Raw genomic sequence first — 18,080 nt, 5'->3', positions numbered from 1 at the left:
TAAATCATTATTCAGCAAAAAAAGAATAGAATAAATAAAAGCACACGTTGTTGGAAAGTATGCATAAGGTGTCAATTATAAGTAAGTACTCTCATAAAGTACCTTAAAATTATATTTTTTACAGCACTTCAAGTTAAGCCATTCTTAGAAAAGAAAAAGATTCAAATATTTTTTTCTATAGGTCTATCATAACGCGTGCGGTAGAGGGTTAAAGCAGGTGGTAATTTGCGTTGCTCTTGGTAGATTGCGCTGGTCATTATGGAAATGATTCGGCTGCGGCTGTGTTCTTTAATGTGTGCATTTTTAGTAAATCACTCGCAGAATTTTCCCCTCCCATCGGCGCTTTTATGGAATTGCTCTCTAACGCTAATTTGCCGTTTAGTAAAACTGGCCCTTTGACACTAAATATTTTCTTAAAGTACCCTCTTAGATTTTAAATTGATATTCCAATAATTTGACAGCATAATAATAATAATAATAATAATAAAGTTTTTAATATTATTTTTCACTAATTATACATTTTTTATTTTTAATAATAATAATAGTTTTTATATTATTTTCACTAATTATAAAATTATAATTACTGCATATTATTATTGCAATAGTCTGAAACACGCAGTCATGTAGACTAAAATAACAACCACATCTGTTTATTTCAATTAATTGTGCAGTTCTATTTATTTACTTGATTTTTAAATTTTTTATGATTTCTTTAAGCTTTTCTTTAACTCACGAATCCCCTGTTCCCTCACAAACCCTTGGGAAACCCTGGCCTGTTTTAACTCAAAACAATTTTCCATGGCCATGTATTTGCCTAAGTATGTAGCTATATAAAAATTAGAATAATGTACAGTCATCCAATGCTAATTGCAAAACAAACCCCAACAGGGAGATCAAAACACCCCATGCTTTGCATTAAGGTCTTGATCACTCCTGCATAATCAGATGATAATGACCGGCTCACTCTACATTACCATTACCAAGAAAATCTATTGTTCATTTACATTTATTTATCACGGCAAGTCTCTTTTGGTGTGTAACGTATATGTGTGTGATCTGCACAAGAGTCGTGTTGTCCCTAAGTTCAAACATCGGCCTGTTTAAGCTAACTAATAGCCGAACTGATGCCATCAGTTTATACAGAGAATGTATCTCACACTGTCAACTACCCAAGCTAATGAAATCGAAATGACAAGGCTGACTCAGTGAGTAATCTAATATGATATTCATGTAACTAAATAAAATCTGTGCGCAGATCGTATCTGTCATTGTTTGTCTCTGGGCGGAATTCTGTCCCGTTTTACCAACGCTGACAAAGGAAGGTGACACATAGTGAGACAATGTACTACACTATGTTCTACAGTACATCTATGTCATGCTAAACGGCATGTGGCCTGATTCGTTTCGGTAATTAGTCCTATCTCATATCTACTGCGCCCCAAAGCTAATGACGTTGGGAGAATATATTTGCATGTGGCATCTTTTCACATTCATGTCTCAAATTCTCCACTTTGCTGATTGGAGACTTCAATAAGGGACACGATACTGTCATCTTCCTCCCTTGTCAGGGTGATTAAATTCATTAAAAGCTCTTCAAGTAATTGCGGCTCATCTACAGCAGAGCAAATATTCAATTAATACAGACAATTTAATAACTGTGATTCCCTCAATTCACAGCACATAACCTTGATGCATGTCTGCGCCTGATTAATTGGTTTTCTATTCTGAGGTCATTTTAATTTCCTTTAACTATTCATTAGTCCATTTATCATGCTGTGGAGAGCCTGGCAATGTAAACTCCACTCTGACAGAAACTCAAACACATATGGAGTGATTTCAAACACACTCATCAAGGACTACCAAAATATTCCTGTGGAAAAAATGATTTGTCTAACATGTTCCAGGAAATCAGAGGACAGGGGGGTTTTCTTGGTTATCTGAAACGATCTCTAAAAAAAGATCTAACGTTTTCAACTCATGAACTTTCCATGCTGATATATTTATCAAGCAAAAATCTAGTAAATGGCTTTAAATGACAGCAATTGACCTTTTTTAGTTTAGGACACACCCCTTTCATGAAATTGTTTCAATGTGAATTGCTATTCTTTTAAATTACAAATAATGAATGCAACAAATTATTTCATAAGACTTGGCATGTCAAGAGTGCTTTGGCCAAATTACCATGCAGTGGATTATTATCCTTCCTTTCTCTAGTCATTGACTGATCTGTATGAGTATGAATCTCTGCCTCTAGTGACGCCACATGCACAACCTCAGTTACCCACTGCTGATGCATTTGAAGAGAGGATTTATTAATATGCAAAACATGCCATCCTCTCTCTATTGACAAACAAATGATGGCAATTTTATGTGGTTAGTTGATGCATAATGTGCACATGGATTTTTTACAAACAAAATTTATATAAATATAGGCATGTTTAATTCAAAGTGTGTAGTTGTAAATGCCTGTGAAATTTACTAGCAATTTCTGAGTGAAAATGGTTTCTTGTTTCTTCCAATGTATCTATAACTAGTTAATTTTAAACCGTCCTGCAGTGTGACAAACCATCTCGAATGATATGAGGTCAAAGCTGCATGCATAATAATAATAAAAATGCTGTTGGAGTTTAGCATGAGACGCTGCAGGATATCAGCTACTGTAAAAACAGCAGTGGAAAATAGTCATTCAAACTAAGCACCATAATTTACTTTCCTAACCGTTCTGAATCTAGCATAACCACTGATCTAGATGCATTTTTTTTCACTAAAGCAGCATTTTCACAGTTGATCATAGCACCTTGACACTAGAAACAATGTTTACTTTTCCCAGGCAGCTCACCGCACTGACACTGTAGCCATGCAGACGTCACATAAGACATGGTTTACCTTTCGTCCGCCAGTATTGAGCCTCAGTGGTGTCAAGAAGGGATCAAATATCATATGGCTCGTCTCAATGTTGACTGGAGACTGTCTCTTCCCCACAGAACACAGATTCCATGCAGAATTTACAAGCCCCCAGAATGATGGCACTGCAACGGGAGAAAGTACACAATGATGATTTGCAGGACATTCTTCAAACAATCATAATCATTTGTTTATAATAAGTAGTCTTATATTGAATTTATAATAAATGAGTGAATAAATAAGAGCCACAAGTGGATGTAATAATTATAAAGCATAAGATAATATGTAAATATTTCCAAAAAACTTTGAAATGGAATCTTCTTCTTTTTTTTATGTGTAATGATGGTAATGTCATTTCCTGTGATGACTATTCAAAACTGGAGCAGTAGGGGAGCGTGGGGCACAACCTACCACTTTTTGAATTTCTGAGTTTGTGTAAATCCATGTGGGGTTCAGAGTATAATTTTTTTTATACACATTAATTTCACACTTGTCTAGTACAAGTATGTCGCTTTGTTTCATAATTACAGTGTATACGTTTTTCGTTATTTACCTGAAAAGAAAGGAAGTGAATTGTGACAACATGCTCCGTAGGTGGGGCACATTGTAACATGACCATATGACAGCTTAAAATGTTATCTGATCTAATGAAAAACATATACAAGACAAACTAAAATATTTCGTCAATAAAATAAAATTATTAAATTTTCAAATAAAATAATGGCATTTTTTAAGAATTAAAAATAATCTAATTTTGGAGTTTGACAATGAACACATTGCAACCATGCTTGGGACGGCCCTGATCGCAAGACACAGCTATAAAGTATAGTTCAAAACAAAGTTCCACACACAGCTCTCATAGAACATGAGATCAGTTCTCATAGATATTGACAGCCTTTATTCACCTGTTTCTTGTGGTTTCTCAATAAAATCCATAAAAGTAAATAGTGTAAATTACATTGCTATTGTCATCCAATAGCATAGTTCTAATAATAGCGGGGCACATTGTAATGCAGTGTTACGACGTTCCCCATCTACGCAACTGGAATTTAAAACCGGTAAGTGTCTTTTGCTAGTCAGCGAAGCATTAATAAACGAATAAATAATAATAATAAATCTAATCTAATCTACTAACAAATCTAAACTGATAAATAACAGATTGGAGATTAAAATAATAGCAGATTTGTCTCATTTTAAATGAATACTAAAAACTGAGATGAAAAATTTACTTCAGCCAGAAAATTTACTTTTACTATGGTAAAATAAATATTCAGCGATATCTTCAAAAGGCTTTTGAGTTTTGGCACACTTTTTTCCTCTATATGTAGTGTTGATATAGCAACTAGTAAATACCGTAAATTTGGTTATAATAATAATAATAATTAATAAAGAAATAAATAATAATAATAATAATACAAGACAATTATGAGCAAAAGTCAAAAGTACTAATTATGGTGGTTTGGATGCAATAAAAAAATAACAAAAAGGCATATGCAAATGTGTAACATAATGCAAATAATGTAAACATTATTTGATGAAAGTATCTAGTTTTTGAATACAGACAATATTCACCAATATTCTTTTCTTTTTTTTTTTTTACAATGGTGTTTTTTCAAACAATTAAAATTAATTCAGGTATCCCCATGTCTTCTGCTTTAAATACATAAAACGTTCCTTACAGCTAAAAGAAATAGCACCATATAAAAATGAAGATGATTAAGGGATACTAATAGGTATTAAAGAAATGATATTACTTCGAGGTATTCTCTTATTTCAGATAGTGTGTTAATATAATTACCAGCAATCACTGTTACAACTGTAACACTATGACTTCTATTAATTTCAATTTTATGATCTAGCCTTTCTTATTATAAGTCTATTAATGGCTACGGCTCACAGCTACGGTTTCTTATACCAAAAGAGGCCAGCTAGATTTGTAGCAGTGCATTATGAAGGAAAATGTTCAAAATGTTACAGCTGCCCCAGGTCTCCCTTTCTCATAACTCTTTGATACTAATAAGAAAGTCGGTGCTACAATATCCCTCTATTCTTTTAAATAACTTTATTCAACATCTGAGTTCCAGCAGCCCATGACATTTTCAAGCAATTTAGACGATTTATACAAAGTGTTCGCCTTGGCATTTTCACAGCGTTGTGCTACATGCACCTCCAGCTGACAACCATTACATGAGATGATTGGCAGCCTGCAAAACAGGATTCTTTATTAATAATTTATGAGCAGTCAGCGGTGTGGTTAAGGACCTCCAAGCTTGCATCTTCTATCAAGTAAATTCCACTCCTGGAATATTTTGGTTGGGTGACATGACCCAGTTGGCTTTGCAGAAAAGCGACGACACATAGCACAATTCATAATTTCTATCCCACCACAATGACATCAACGCCTCTGCCCTCGTTTCAGGCCTCCAAATAAGTAAAGGCTATTCATAAATCACTGTTTCCATTGTCCTGAGAAGCAGAAGCAGGTGGTCTCCACACCATATTTTTCATGTTGTGAGTCGCCATAATTTGAGCCTGCATTTTCCCGAACAAAGCACCACCTGCTGTTTCCTGTCATGTGAGCGTTCAGCTATTCTCCTTGAGAGAATAACTTGACAAAGTAGCAGCGTGTACACACTCTTTCGTACACGAAAAACGAACACAAACCCGGACACATGCGCAAAGGACGTGTAATCTCTTCGACCCCCTAATGCTATGCAAAGAAGGCCTGCATATTGTTTGGGGACAATTCCTGATAAACAAAAGTGTGGCTCAACTGAGGCAACTGAGTAGCTTTGTGATTAATAAAAGCACGGCTGGTTGGTGCGGTCGGCCATCGCTTCAGTGGCGTTAACTCAAAATTAACAGCCGGCTGCTATTCCACTCTCATTTCCTGGCATTTCTGCATTAGATGGTGCAGTGTAGAGAATGAAAATAGATTCCAAAAAATGTTGAGTCATCTCTTATTTAGGAAAGCGTTGAATTAGTTTGTAATGTCCTCCAAGATGCAGGCAGAACAATGGGAAATAATTCAGATCCTTCTACATCAGTCACTGAAATGACAGGAAATCTATAACAGGAATGGGGCTGCAGTGTGTGGAATCGATCCGCTAAACACAGGTGACAATGTCATAAATGGTAAATACTTATTACCTATTGGTAGCTCTAAAAGAACAACCACAGTCAACAGCTTTTCACCTTTGGCAATAAAATAATCCATGTGTACAAAATCAAGCTGAATCTTCACTTTAGATAAGCTGCATGTTAAAGATAGATTTAAAATACATTAATCTGAATAGCACTGAGTTTTACGCTTAAGGGATAGCAGTTAACATATCACTGGAGGGGAAGATTTTCAACTATTTTAGTCTGCTCTTCACACAAATCTATTGTATATCTTCAGAAAACATATAATATAGTGTATTGATTTGTAGGGATGGCTTTTATAATATTTTGCATCCATTTTTCAAGCTTGTAAGCTCAAGTTTCCAAAAAAAAAAAAAAAAAACCTAAAATTTTTGTTCCATGCAAAAAAGTTCCAAATACTGTATGGCTTTGGAATGACCTGAGAGTGAGTAAACATTTTTGAATGCATGGTTTAATTGCTTATCTCTCAGTGTGACTGGACACATCAGAGCTGGTCTTTCAAAAGACAGAAGAGGTTGTTCTGTTTAATGACCTGTATAAACTTACTTAAAATTCAAATATCCACTTTAGTGCAAGGCTGCAAGCTTTTTATCTTTTAAGGCCCTAGGACATACAACCTGGTTCTCGTTTCAACCAACTCCGTGAGGTATCTATTTAAACATCATTAATCATATAAATGCTGGATGTTGGCCATTTTTCTTTCACTATCCAGGCCAAATAACAAATGAAATTAAATGAAATTAAAATAACAATCGTGATATTTAAATAATGAAATATTGTTATAATGTTAATTAGGGGTGATGCAATATACTGGCATTGGCGATATTTTAAAATGAACAGTTCACATAGGACAATATGACATAATACAGGAGTAAAAATACGTTGTTATTCTCATAAATTGTTGTACTTTGATGCAGCAGTGAACTAAAAATGGTTAGCATTTTAGTGTCTTCTTCTGTTTAATGTAATTGTTCTTTTTGAATGCAGTGGTGTGATTTATTGGTCAAAAAAAGGGGGGGTGGGGAGATGAATTTGACTGATAGCCTGGTTTATTTATATATTTTTATATTTCAAGATTTCCATATATATATATATATATATATCACAATGTATGGTTATTTTGAATATAAATATATATTTTCACAGTTCTCCTATCATATATTTTAAGACAAAAATTTAATTTACTTATTAGACTTAATCATTACAGTAATCATCCTCATAAAACATATTTTTCTGTTTAGCCATAATAAATTATTTGATGTTTGCACTTACAATCTAAGCACAGGAAAGGTTTTGTTAATTATATCAAATCAAGGTCATTCACAATGTTATTCACTGACAGAGAACTCCATCTATTCCCATGATCACAAGGTTTGGATCTTGTTCTTTGACATTAAAAAAACTGAAGAAAAGACTAGCACTTGCAGAATAATTATTGCCTTTCCCTTTGTTACAGCTAAAGCCTGTGTTCTGGCCACCCTCAAGGTTTACTACAGTTCAGGGTCGAGCGAAGGCATGCACTAGGACTAAGAAGACACACTTGCACCAATTAAGATGCTCATTAATCACTTCCACTCCAGATCTTGCCACAAAATCATAGAGCCTTTGCCCCAAGACTATAGGAGAGTACCTATGCACTTACCATAGATAGAATGAAGGAAGCAAAAGTATTTCTTCAAACAGTGCTTCTCAAACCTGTCCTGGGGACCCCAACCACTGCATATTTTGTATGTCTCCCTCATTTAACACACCTGATTCAGTTCATCAGCTCATAATAATACAAAAAGTGTAGTGGTCTTAAAAGAGGGGAAAAGGAACGTGTGGAAAAGCAGTGAGTTTTGAAAACATACGGTGTATCCAGATATATCAGGCTATCTTGGACAAACATCAAAAAGTACCGTCTGTTTTGATGCACTGGAGCATATAATAATAATACTGCAGGAAAACAAACAGATTGGCAATAAATACATAAAAAGGAAGGATGGGAAAATATCTTTACAAAACTGATGCTAAACGCTTGGAAGTTGCTTTCAAATGTGTAACCTCTTCAACCAATCCTTAATCTTGGAAGGCGGCAGTGAAACTTCACAACCGGACTACCGGGGAGGGTTAATTTCTTTCCCCAGCATATGTCGAAACTGAAAGAAATGAAAACCCTTGGCTATCAGCTTTATATCTCTAAGCAGTAAACAAGAAACCAGAGGAAAGCCTGGAAATGGTAACATTAATAATAATAAATGTTTCTTAAAGGGATAGTTCACCTAAAAATGAAAATTCTGTCATTAATTACTCACCCTCTTGTCGTTCCAGACTTTTGTTCATCTTCGGAACACAAATTAAGATATTTTTGATAAAATCTGAGAGCTTTCTGACCCTGCATAGACAACAAGGGTACTACCACATTCATGGCCCAGAAAGGTAGTAAGGACATCATTAAAATAGTCCATGTGACATCAGCGTTTCAACTGTAATTTTATGAAGCTACGAGTACTTTTTGTGTGCAAAGAAAACAAAAATAATGACTTCATTCAACAATTTCTTCTCTTCCAGTCAGTCTCCGCCACCATTCACAAAAGTGTGTGTCATGGTACTCTCATGAATGGCGACGGAGACTAACCGGAAGAGAAGTTGTTGAATAAAGTCGTTATTTTTGTTTTCTTTGTGCCTGTTTTGTATTCTCGTAGATTCATAAAATTACGGTTGAACCACAGATGTCACATGGACTATTTTGACAATGTCCTTATGGGGTTTGGAATGACATGAGGGTGAGTAATTAATGAGAGAATTTTCATTTTTTTGGGTGAACTGTCGCTTTAAGAACCAAATCAGCACATTAAAATGTTTTCAGAAGGATCATGTGACACTGAAGACTGGAGTAATGACTGCTGAATAAATAATATTTAAAATGTATTAATATAGAAATCAGTTACTTAAACTTTTTTTAAACTGACACCAAAAATGTAAAAATGTATATAACAAAAATTATGAATTATTCATCCATACATATTATGTGTTTCATCAAAGATGAAACCAAGAATGTTCTTCTATATTGACTTTTTTCTTAATTATTATATTAGCACAGATGTTTTAATCTGGCATTTTGTACTTTAAAAATATTCATTTTACCTCATAAATTAAAAACATGCTCACCACAGAAAAGGTGTATTCAAGTCAATGTATCAAGTCATCTATGAACTGCATTATTAAAACAAATAACTAAGATCATCGACCAACATTGCATATTGAAGTAATTTTGCAACTAGTAAGCCTACAGCAATCTTGCAACAAATTTTTCCACGCAAATCGCAAAAGACAGCTGTTTTGTGCTTGGAACGTCAGAATGTCGTCTGAGTAATTCAGCTCTCTGTCCGTTAATTGGTGCAGTTCATCAAAGCAGTGCTTTATCAGGTGTAGCATTAGAGTAAACAGGAGTATCAACCCTCACGTAATGATTAGTGGCCGAGACCACGAATCATTCACAAGCTATCACTGTCTAGGTAAACAGTTCCAGAGGTAAAGTGGCATCAAGCGGGACAAGCGTGCAGTCAGCGTGTTTAAATGGCACAGGACAGCTGAACCTCTTTGGACGTGTCCTCTAATGCCAGCGTAATCTCAGCACCCTGGGACGATGGGTCTCATTAGGCCGGACCATCCCGAGAACAATAAACATGTCAGTCAAGTTAACTCCTCCTGTCATTTGTTAATGGGCAGGGATATCTGACCTGGCGGCAAAGAGGGCTTCTCAAAGCAGAATACAAATGAGAATAAAACTACCATGGTGCAGCCTGCACAGAGGAACCGTGGTCACCACAATCTCTGTGGTTTCTCCACAGGCCGCACACGTATGTTGGCTCCTCCGCCACGGAGACATCAACAGCAAAACACTCAACAGGACCTTCTCCTCTCGCTTGCTAATTGTCACCCGCCTGTTTAGGAGGCTTCGCATCTCTGAGGAGTCCTTCAGTGCTGGCCTCCACAGGATACGCTGAAGAGCGGCTTTATCCTTGACAATAACCATACAGAACAAAATTAAATGCTACGGGAAGGATTTCAAATGAAGCACAGTTGATATTTTTATACAGACTACCGGATGCAGTGTGGCATTGCATTATAATGCTTTGTCCACCATTTACAAGTATTTTTTCTTTGCTTGTGACACAACACTTTCCCACCATTGACAAGCTATTCCTGTTATACAGTAGAGGGCGCCGTTACAAATCTTCCGAAATAATACAGCATCTTCGGATCCAAAAACATGTAAAGATGATGATCTGTGAAGTGGACAGAAGCTAGGCCTGTCCCGATACCCACACTTGTGTGGTCTTGGCTACCAGAGAAATGAAAGCGAACTATCTGTACCATATCGAATTATAGCATCATGTTTGTTTTGTTTTTTTCATTGCATCGTATTGCATTGAATTGCATTGTGTTGAATTGAATCGATATCGGATCGCACTGCATCGTAATAGGGATGAATCATATTGCATCGCATCAGTAGCTGCTTCATATTTATCTTCAATGTATCGTATCGCTGGCTATGCATTGAGATGCGTATCGCATCGGCCTCAGTTATGGAAATGCATATCCCTAGTGTATTCCGTAAAACGTTTGCAACTGCTTTTTAATCACTTAATTAAAAGCACCACAATTAAATTGTGTCATACATAGGTACTACTGAAAAGAAATGTAGATGTTTAAAGTGCAAAATATTTAAATGGACAAAATGTGCATAACTTTAAAACACTAAAAACTGCCTACATTTTTACAACATTATGTTGTAAGTGTGTCCCATTGAATAATCACAAGTTCTACACAGGGTATATTCCATTTGTACTCGGAAGTTGGAAATTCTGAGTTTCCAGTAGGAACTTTCGACTGAAATGCCCCCTCAAGTCAGAATTCCGAATTTGAATTGGAATCTCAGAGGAAGCACAACAAACCTGATTTCAGAATCCAAAAAGCCTGCTCAGTGCATTAACAGAAGTGAAACAGCAGTAATATACTAATTATAATAGAATATACTATTTTGCAATAATATACTATAGCATTTCTGTTTGTCTGTCTAAAATCTAAACTAACTGGTGCACACAGTACTAACCAACCTCTATCTGAGGACATGATACTTTGGGGCAAAATACTGCTTTTTGGTGTGTTTTTATCGACTGGTATTGATATCAATGGACAAATACTTCTTTTTTTCTGACTTGTGTACTTTAACACGGTCAGCTCTGGTGTGACATCATGCAGCTCTGACAGAGTAAATAACATCGACTAGCATGCAAAATGTGTCTGGCATGACTTATGGAACATCTCTAGAGGTTAGAAACCCAGACATATTGATTCCTTTTTAATTCAGCATGGGGATAATATCTGAATAAACGTGTGGAGGACAAAATTACTAGTAGACTTGTGTTCGTTTGGTGTGTAAACACTCATTTGAACAGGCAGTCCTGAAGCTAGCCTTCTCCTCAACTGAACCACTACACACATTTTCTCGGTCTCTGTCCTGTTTTCCCCATCACTTAAGCTCTCTTTGGCTGTCCGTTAACCAAGTCAGGCATGTCAGAGTGTGGATTTAGCCTAAACCTCTCATTGAATCTGAAAATAATCCCCGAGTCATCCTGCTGTTATCTTGGCCATGCTTGTCAGAAGAGAGGATTCCTGTCACTGAGATCTAAATTGTGCTCATTACATGTGTTTATCCAAAAACAACAGAGGCATAATGATTTGTAAAGAGCTAAAAACACTATAGCCCATGTGTAACATGCATTCACAACACAATTACCTAATGTAATATGATGCATTTAAGTTTATTTTCAGTGGGCAATAATGTGGGATTGGGCTTGATTTTGTCGATCAGGATTGATTGGATCATAAACCATGATATTATTGGTTTTGGGGTTGATAAGAATTTTTGAAAGTGGTCTCTTATGCTCACCGAGGCATTTATTTGATTAATACAGTACAAATTGTAATATGTTGAAATATTATTGAAATCTAATTTTATACATACTGTATACACAAAAAAGAAAAAGGTTATTATCGATTGTAATATTTTTTCCACATATCACATTTTTACTGTACCAAATGTACTAAATGTAATTTATTTACTAGCAGCCAGACTGTTACATGATTCTTCAGAAATCATTGTATAATATGCTGATTTTATCAATGCTGAAAACAGTTGTGCTGCTTAATATACTTTTTTAGGGTTATTTGATGAGCATTGATTTCAAATATGATTATTTTGTTAAATTTGTAAAATTACGTTATTTTTGATTTTTCAAACAGCCAGATTGATTGATTTAGATGATTTAACAAAAACAAAATAAAGGCTTTGTGGCTTTTAGTTCATATGTGTTGCACTGCATGTGTTGACATTATCTTTGAATTGAGTATAATGCTAATTGTTTAAAAGAGTAAATAAGTAAACTTTGAGCAGAAATATTTTAAAGATAAAAAAAAAAAATTTACATTTAAAATGTGCAAATGTGACTCATCCTGAACTACACAGATTTTTGTCCAATCAAATGCTCTATAGAATGAGAATGCCCCTCCCTTTAATTCCACCTGCAATAGGCTAAAAAGTTGCAAATCATACTGTAGCCTATCTGCTGGAAATTAGATAAAATATAATAAAATAAATTTAAAAAATTAAATAAAACATTGTATTTATTTTAAATAAAATGACAGAGTATTTCATATAGTATTTAAACATCTGACACTCCTTACCAAAGTACTAGTCTCACGTCCTACAAAACTTCCACTTCCCCTGGAAGTAAATCTCTCCACAGCTGTTCACCAGGTAGATGTCTTTGCTTAGTTACCCTACATAGTTCACTTTTACAGCACTGTGGGGAAATTCGGCTGTGGGTGGACACCTTAGGTACTCAAACAGTCATGAAATATGTGATGGGAAAGAAGGGAGGCTACATAACCACCATTAGACTAGGAAAAGTAGGTGCTGTAACAGCAAAAGAAATAGATATAAAAAAGTTACAAAATGTAATTTGTAGTTTGACAATGAATACTTGTCCTGAACTGATTTGATACCAATATCACAATGATATCTACCCATCATTCTTGATCCTCTGTAGTCTTCATTGTTAAGATCCATTTTTTGGAGGAAAAAAAAACCTTCCACCTTCAACATGCAACCCATCAACCATAATGGAACAATGTGACTACGATAAAGAGAGAGAAGGTGCAGCCTGACACAGAGCGCTGATGCTGGAAACACTGTGTTATTGAGCACTCTGGCCGATCACCGAGGGAAAAATATTAATCAGGTCTTAACGACAAGGACAATTCTGGGCTTCATGCCGCAGCACTGGGAGACTGACAGATGTGCAGATCTGAGTTCTAAGAGCAATTCCGACAGCAGCTACAGTAAATGCATTTGGAGCAAATGTTGGATACCCACACATCACCGGAGCTTGTCAGCTGCATAAATGGAATGAAGTTGGACTTTATGTGTGACAACTGAATGAAAATATGGCAAAATATCATCCGATATGTGGCCACATACATGCCACAGCTAAATATGACTTGTTTCTTGTAAGTGCTTAACCTTGCTCTGCACAGTTCTGTCCAGTTTATTATGCGGGTATTTACACTTGGTCACTTCATACATGTTCGCAGCTATCTGACTGTATGCACATTACATTCACACTTTACCATATTAATGTGTCTGTGCACAAAACTGATAAATCTGATTTAGTATTCTTGTTTTATATGCAAATGCAAATGAGTACTAAGGATATTAATGCCTTTAGTATAATTTTCTGACACACAATACTAAAAGCTAAGGCAAAACAAAAAAAAAAAAAAAAGGTTAAGTGAAACGGTATAAACCGAGGCAGACATGTTAGATGGACATTTTAGATTCATTAAAAAGTAACTGCAGTAATAATAATGGCAAACTTTAAAAAATGGTTTCAATTTCGTTTAAACTGCTAAACAATAATTTGAAGATTGTATTAACATAGGTTAACAATTTCTATGTGTATTTATACATTTCATGTTAATATATTCTGAAAACAAAACAAATTAATAAACAACAGTATATTTACAAAATAATATTAACCTGGATTAATAAATGCTTTAAAGTTATTTGTTGTTAGGTCCTGATACCAAATACATTTATGTTGAAACTTATTGTGAAGTGCTACTGTAATCATAAGCCTATATATAATTTAATATTGCAATAGCTATAGTGCTGACCCAAATCACTATTTCATGGCCATGTATTTATATAATAAACGACCAAAAATTATTCATTGTTAGTTCAAGATACAGAATGTGAACAAATGTTGAACCATATTGTAAAATGTAATCGTTATTAAATATAAATTAATATTCCAATATTGTTATAGTGTTGATCTAATCCAATATTTCATTGCCATGTATTTATATTAATAATAAATGCTATTAAAAAAAGATTTTGTTCAATGTTAATTCACAATACCTAATAAACACATTAAAAAAATGGACCTGGAAAATTAAAGCATTACCATAATGCATAAATTCATACAGTACTGTAATATCGTTGTAGGCTCAATGGCAATATTTTATTTCAATGCATTTAATCATTGTATAAGTAGTCAAGTAATTATAATGACAGAGATAATGACAGATAATGTACAGTCAAGTTGGTCATTATTGCAAAACTAACAAAGTAGAAAAGGCCAAAATGCAACCAGGAACCAAATTCAACCCATGTTTCCAAAACACCATAGTAAAATTTCTCAAGAGCATACCACAGCTCAATTTTATCTCATTATTGGCAATTGTTTAACAAAATTAAAATTGGTGTTTTTTGATAGCTGGATGGTACCAAGGAGGTCCATGTGCCAGACAGCAGCTATAACAGCCACTGCGAAACACGTGCAGCTATCGATGTGTTTCTTATGCATCACTTGAATTATTCATCCGTTGCCATTCGGACTGAACCAGAAGATGTCTGCGAATTAGGGAAACTCGCTACGATGAGAAGTGGGTGAGGCATGGCTCAAGGTTGCCTGCTAGTTTCCTTTGTGTGCGTGTCCAAGGTATCACTTTTGGAGCCTCTCTGTATTTGTGCATGGTATTGGATGCTAGAGGGTTGCCTGAGGATGCTTTCAGCAGCGTCTATGTGCTAGGAATATGCGGCGGGGTGTAAGCACAGTGCTTATATTCGCGGAGGCTGTAACGCATGAACATGCGTGCTGAACTTGATTAATATTTGAGTACGTTCGACCCAGCAGGAGAATGAGGAGGCCCTTTTATGAAAAGCAGTCTCTTGATGTCTCTTGATGTACCTCCAACCCTGACAGTTGTCTGTGGCGGCTGTAAGAAGAGAGTAACGTCTCTCAAAGGTGAACCGCACTGATAAATGACTCCCTTCGAAATATATTACGGTCATATGTGGAGTCTTTTACGGTTTAGTTTATCCATCCAGCCCGATTGATCTGAGAAAACAAGCAGCAGAGGCATAAAAACTGCGCAATCTACCGTCTGACGCATGCGAATCAAAAAGCCTCGAACTCCGCAATCACTGCGTAAGAACCGAATATCTCTTTAAGCCTCCCCTCTAATCATGCAGATCTAAATAAAACTTAAGCGAATGACCTTATGAACGCTGAAAGGAAGGACTTCAATCAGCCGCACAACCTCTGCCATATATGTCACGATTCAAGTCCATGTGACACCGTGCGATTTAAGAACGCTGCATGTTTTGTAAGGAAAACAGCTGTGTGCGAGAGAAAACGCTGGTTTAATGCCTTGATTAGAATACTGATTATGTGCCACATCCATGAATCCTTTAAGCTCAGATGCAATAAACAAGCATGTGGTTTCTGAAAGGATTTCACAGGCGGCTCAACTGTATCCCGAGCCCTTTGTACTTATCACAGACACTGTTTTACAGTGGCCTAACCACTAATAAGAAAGAGAGCAAAAGCGAGAGAAAGGCAGCGCAATGAAGAAATCAATTCCATTGGGTTGCACTGACCATCCTCCCCCGTTTCGCACCGTTCCAAGCCCCTGAATGACCTGCTGTTCAAAGATGAAATGAAGATGCATGGCCATATGAATGAGACAATGCATAAATGGGCAAATTAAATGCCTTGATGAGTCATCTGCAATACATAATTTGCTCTTAAATCCTGAAACTCCATTAGCTGCAGCTACTTAATCAAATAATTCAATAGACCCCGCTGCTTTATTTTCTTTTGCTCTCATTAATTGCGGGGGAAAAGAATGACACTGTGCCAAATGAGCAGGGCGTGACAGAGGACACAGCAATGCGTCTCACATTCAGCGGGTTTTAAAAGATGAAAGGGCGATAATAATGTTTACCTTCGTGGCTGAAAAAGCATTACGGCATTGGCGGAGGTTGTTCCTGACTGCCAGGACTAATCACAGGCAGACATCTCTCACATCTTTAATTTAATCTGATGGTGGGTTATGGGTTATGACAGATGGAGGTGTACTAGCAAATATTATACATTTTTGAAATGTTTAGGTATTGTATTTCCCCATTTTTGAGGGAAATACATTTGGCACACGTATAAAATGACGGGTGTAAGACTAAGCAGAAGCATCCGCCAACTGGTTGCATTGGCAGTGAACTCAATGAGTAGCAGTAATCCTAATATAATTAGCACCTATATCTACCTTCGGCAAATCAGTTAGGACTACTGGGCGAGCATTACATCGCCTAATTAATATTCATAAGCCAGACTGATTAGAGTAAGGACTATCAAAAATCTACAGATGATCATCATAAGCTACTACTCTAAAAGGCTTCTTTTAATTCATTTGACAGAACTTTGACGGAGCTTGGTTTGTAACATCTGATTAAAATAACTATCTGATGCAGATGTAAGTGATATGCATTATTGTTTAAGATGTTTCTTCAGTCTGCAACAGACATAAGACATCAGAAGGCTCTCTTATTTTGGATGTGTACTAAATTATAGGCTTACTGGAGGAGTGTATTTGACTTTCAGAACATACAAAAATACCATTTTGAACCTAGTCTACACACAGCTACAGTATACTTGACAAATCTAGCAATTTGTGGATGACTGACATGCACGAGAGAGAAGTTATGTCACTACGTATTGTATGATAATTGCTGAGAAGCTTATTCTGTGAGTGAGGAAAATGGTTTGTGGTGTCTGGGTTTAAAATGTGGGCTAAAGGACTACTAAACATACTGGCAATGAAGCGGTTGAGATTTAACAACAATGACAAACCCAGGCCATTTGACAAAGCATGGACTTGAAATAAGAAAGGAAGCGCATTTAAAGCAAGCTATCAATTGCAATTTATGACCTCTGATTATGTGTGATATGTAATCCACCTTAATTTTAATGTAAGAATGGGTACAGCCATTTGTTACATTAATGTGGAAGCCTTCTCATTCGCTTCCAGTTTCAAAACACGGTTATCTGTTATAATTTTATATTAATTTATTAAGATAATCAAACACACCGGTTTGTAGCGCAAATAGAATTAATTTGTTATTCTTCTAGTTATCTATAGCAGCTAGGGATGTAACTATATTATCAATATCACGATCCGGTGTTTTCCACACCTCAGAACGACTCACACGACTCACACGTTCACAGTGAATGAATGCAGTGAACTTGTTTATTGCATGTGCTGTGAGTTTAGCGCGCTTTTGGGAATGCAACAGCCACCAGTTATGCCTTATTTTTATGCAGTATGAATTGCTGACAGCTAGCGGTTTAAATGCAGTCCAAATTCAAAATATCTCTTTCAAGTGTAGAAGATTAGGAAAGAAGTACTGTAATTTCCCTAATGTGGTGTAAAGCAAAAATAATATACCTATGAAATATTCATTTTCATTTATTTTATAGTGTAATTGTTTTACAATATATGGCTATTACTGTCATTGTTGTTGTTGTTATTATTATTATATTCTAATTTGTTTGGCTTCCTAAAACACCAGTGTGAATGTAATTTAGACTGAGACAATATATCACAAATAAAAAGAGGGTTGAGTCCCCTTTAAAGTTCAGGTA

At 35.8% G+C, this 18,080-nt stretch overlaps 1 protein-coding gene across 1 annotated transcript in view; it reads right to left on the bottom strand.

Annotated features, from left to right (window-relative positions):
- Positions 1-2,886: 2,886 nt before the first annotated feature.
- LOC107715668 (carbonic anhydrase-related protein 10-like) overlaps positions 2,887-18,080 on the bottom strand; it is a gene marked incomplete at its 3' end in the record, with an annotated part of 96,866 nt that continues 81,672 nt past the window's right edge. Inside the window, exon 4 of the mRNA XM_016521837.1 lies at positions 2,887-3,029. Within this exon, the coding sequence (XP_016377323.1) occupies positions 2,887-3,029 (143 nt within the window). The remainder of the gene's footprint in view (positions 3,030-18,080) is intronic.

The sequence above is a fragment of the Sinocyclocheilus rhinocerous genome, unplaced genomic scaffold (assembly GCF_001515625.1).
Source record: "Sinocyclocheilus rhinocerous isolate Xijiao unplaced genomic scaffold, SAMN03320098_v1.1 scaffold2948, whole genome shotgun sequence".
NCBI classification, from domain to species: domain Eukaryota; kingdom Metazoa; phylum Chordata; class Actinopteri; order Cypriniformes; family Cyprinidae; genus Sinocyclocheilus; species Sinocyclocheilus rhinocerous.
Note: the sequence above shows the minus strand (reverse complement) of the source record. Positions and strands in the feature narration are given on the sequence as shown.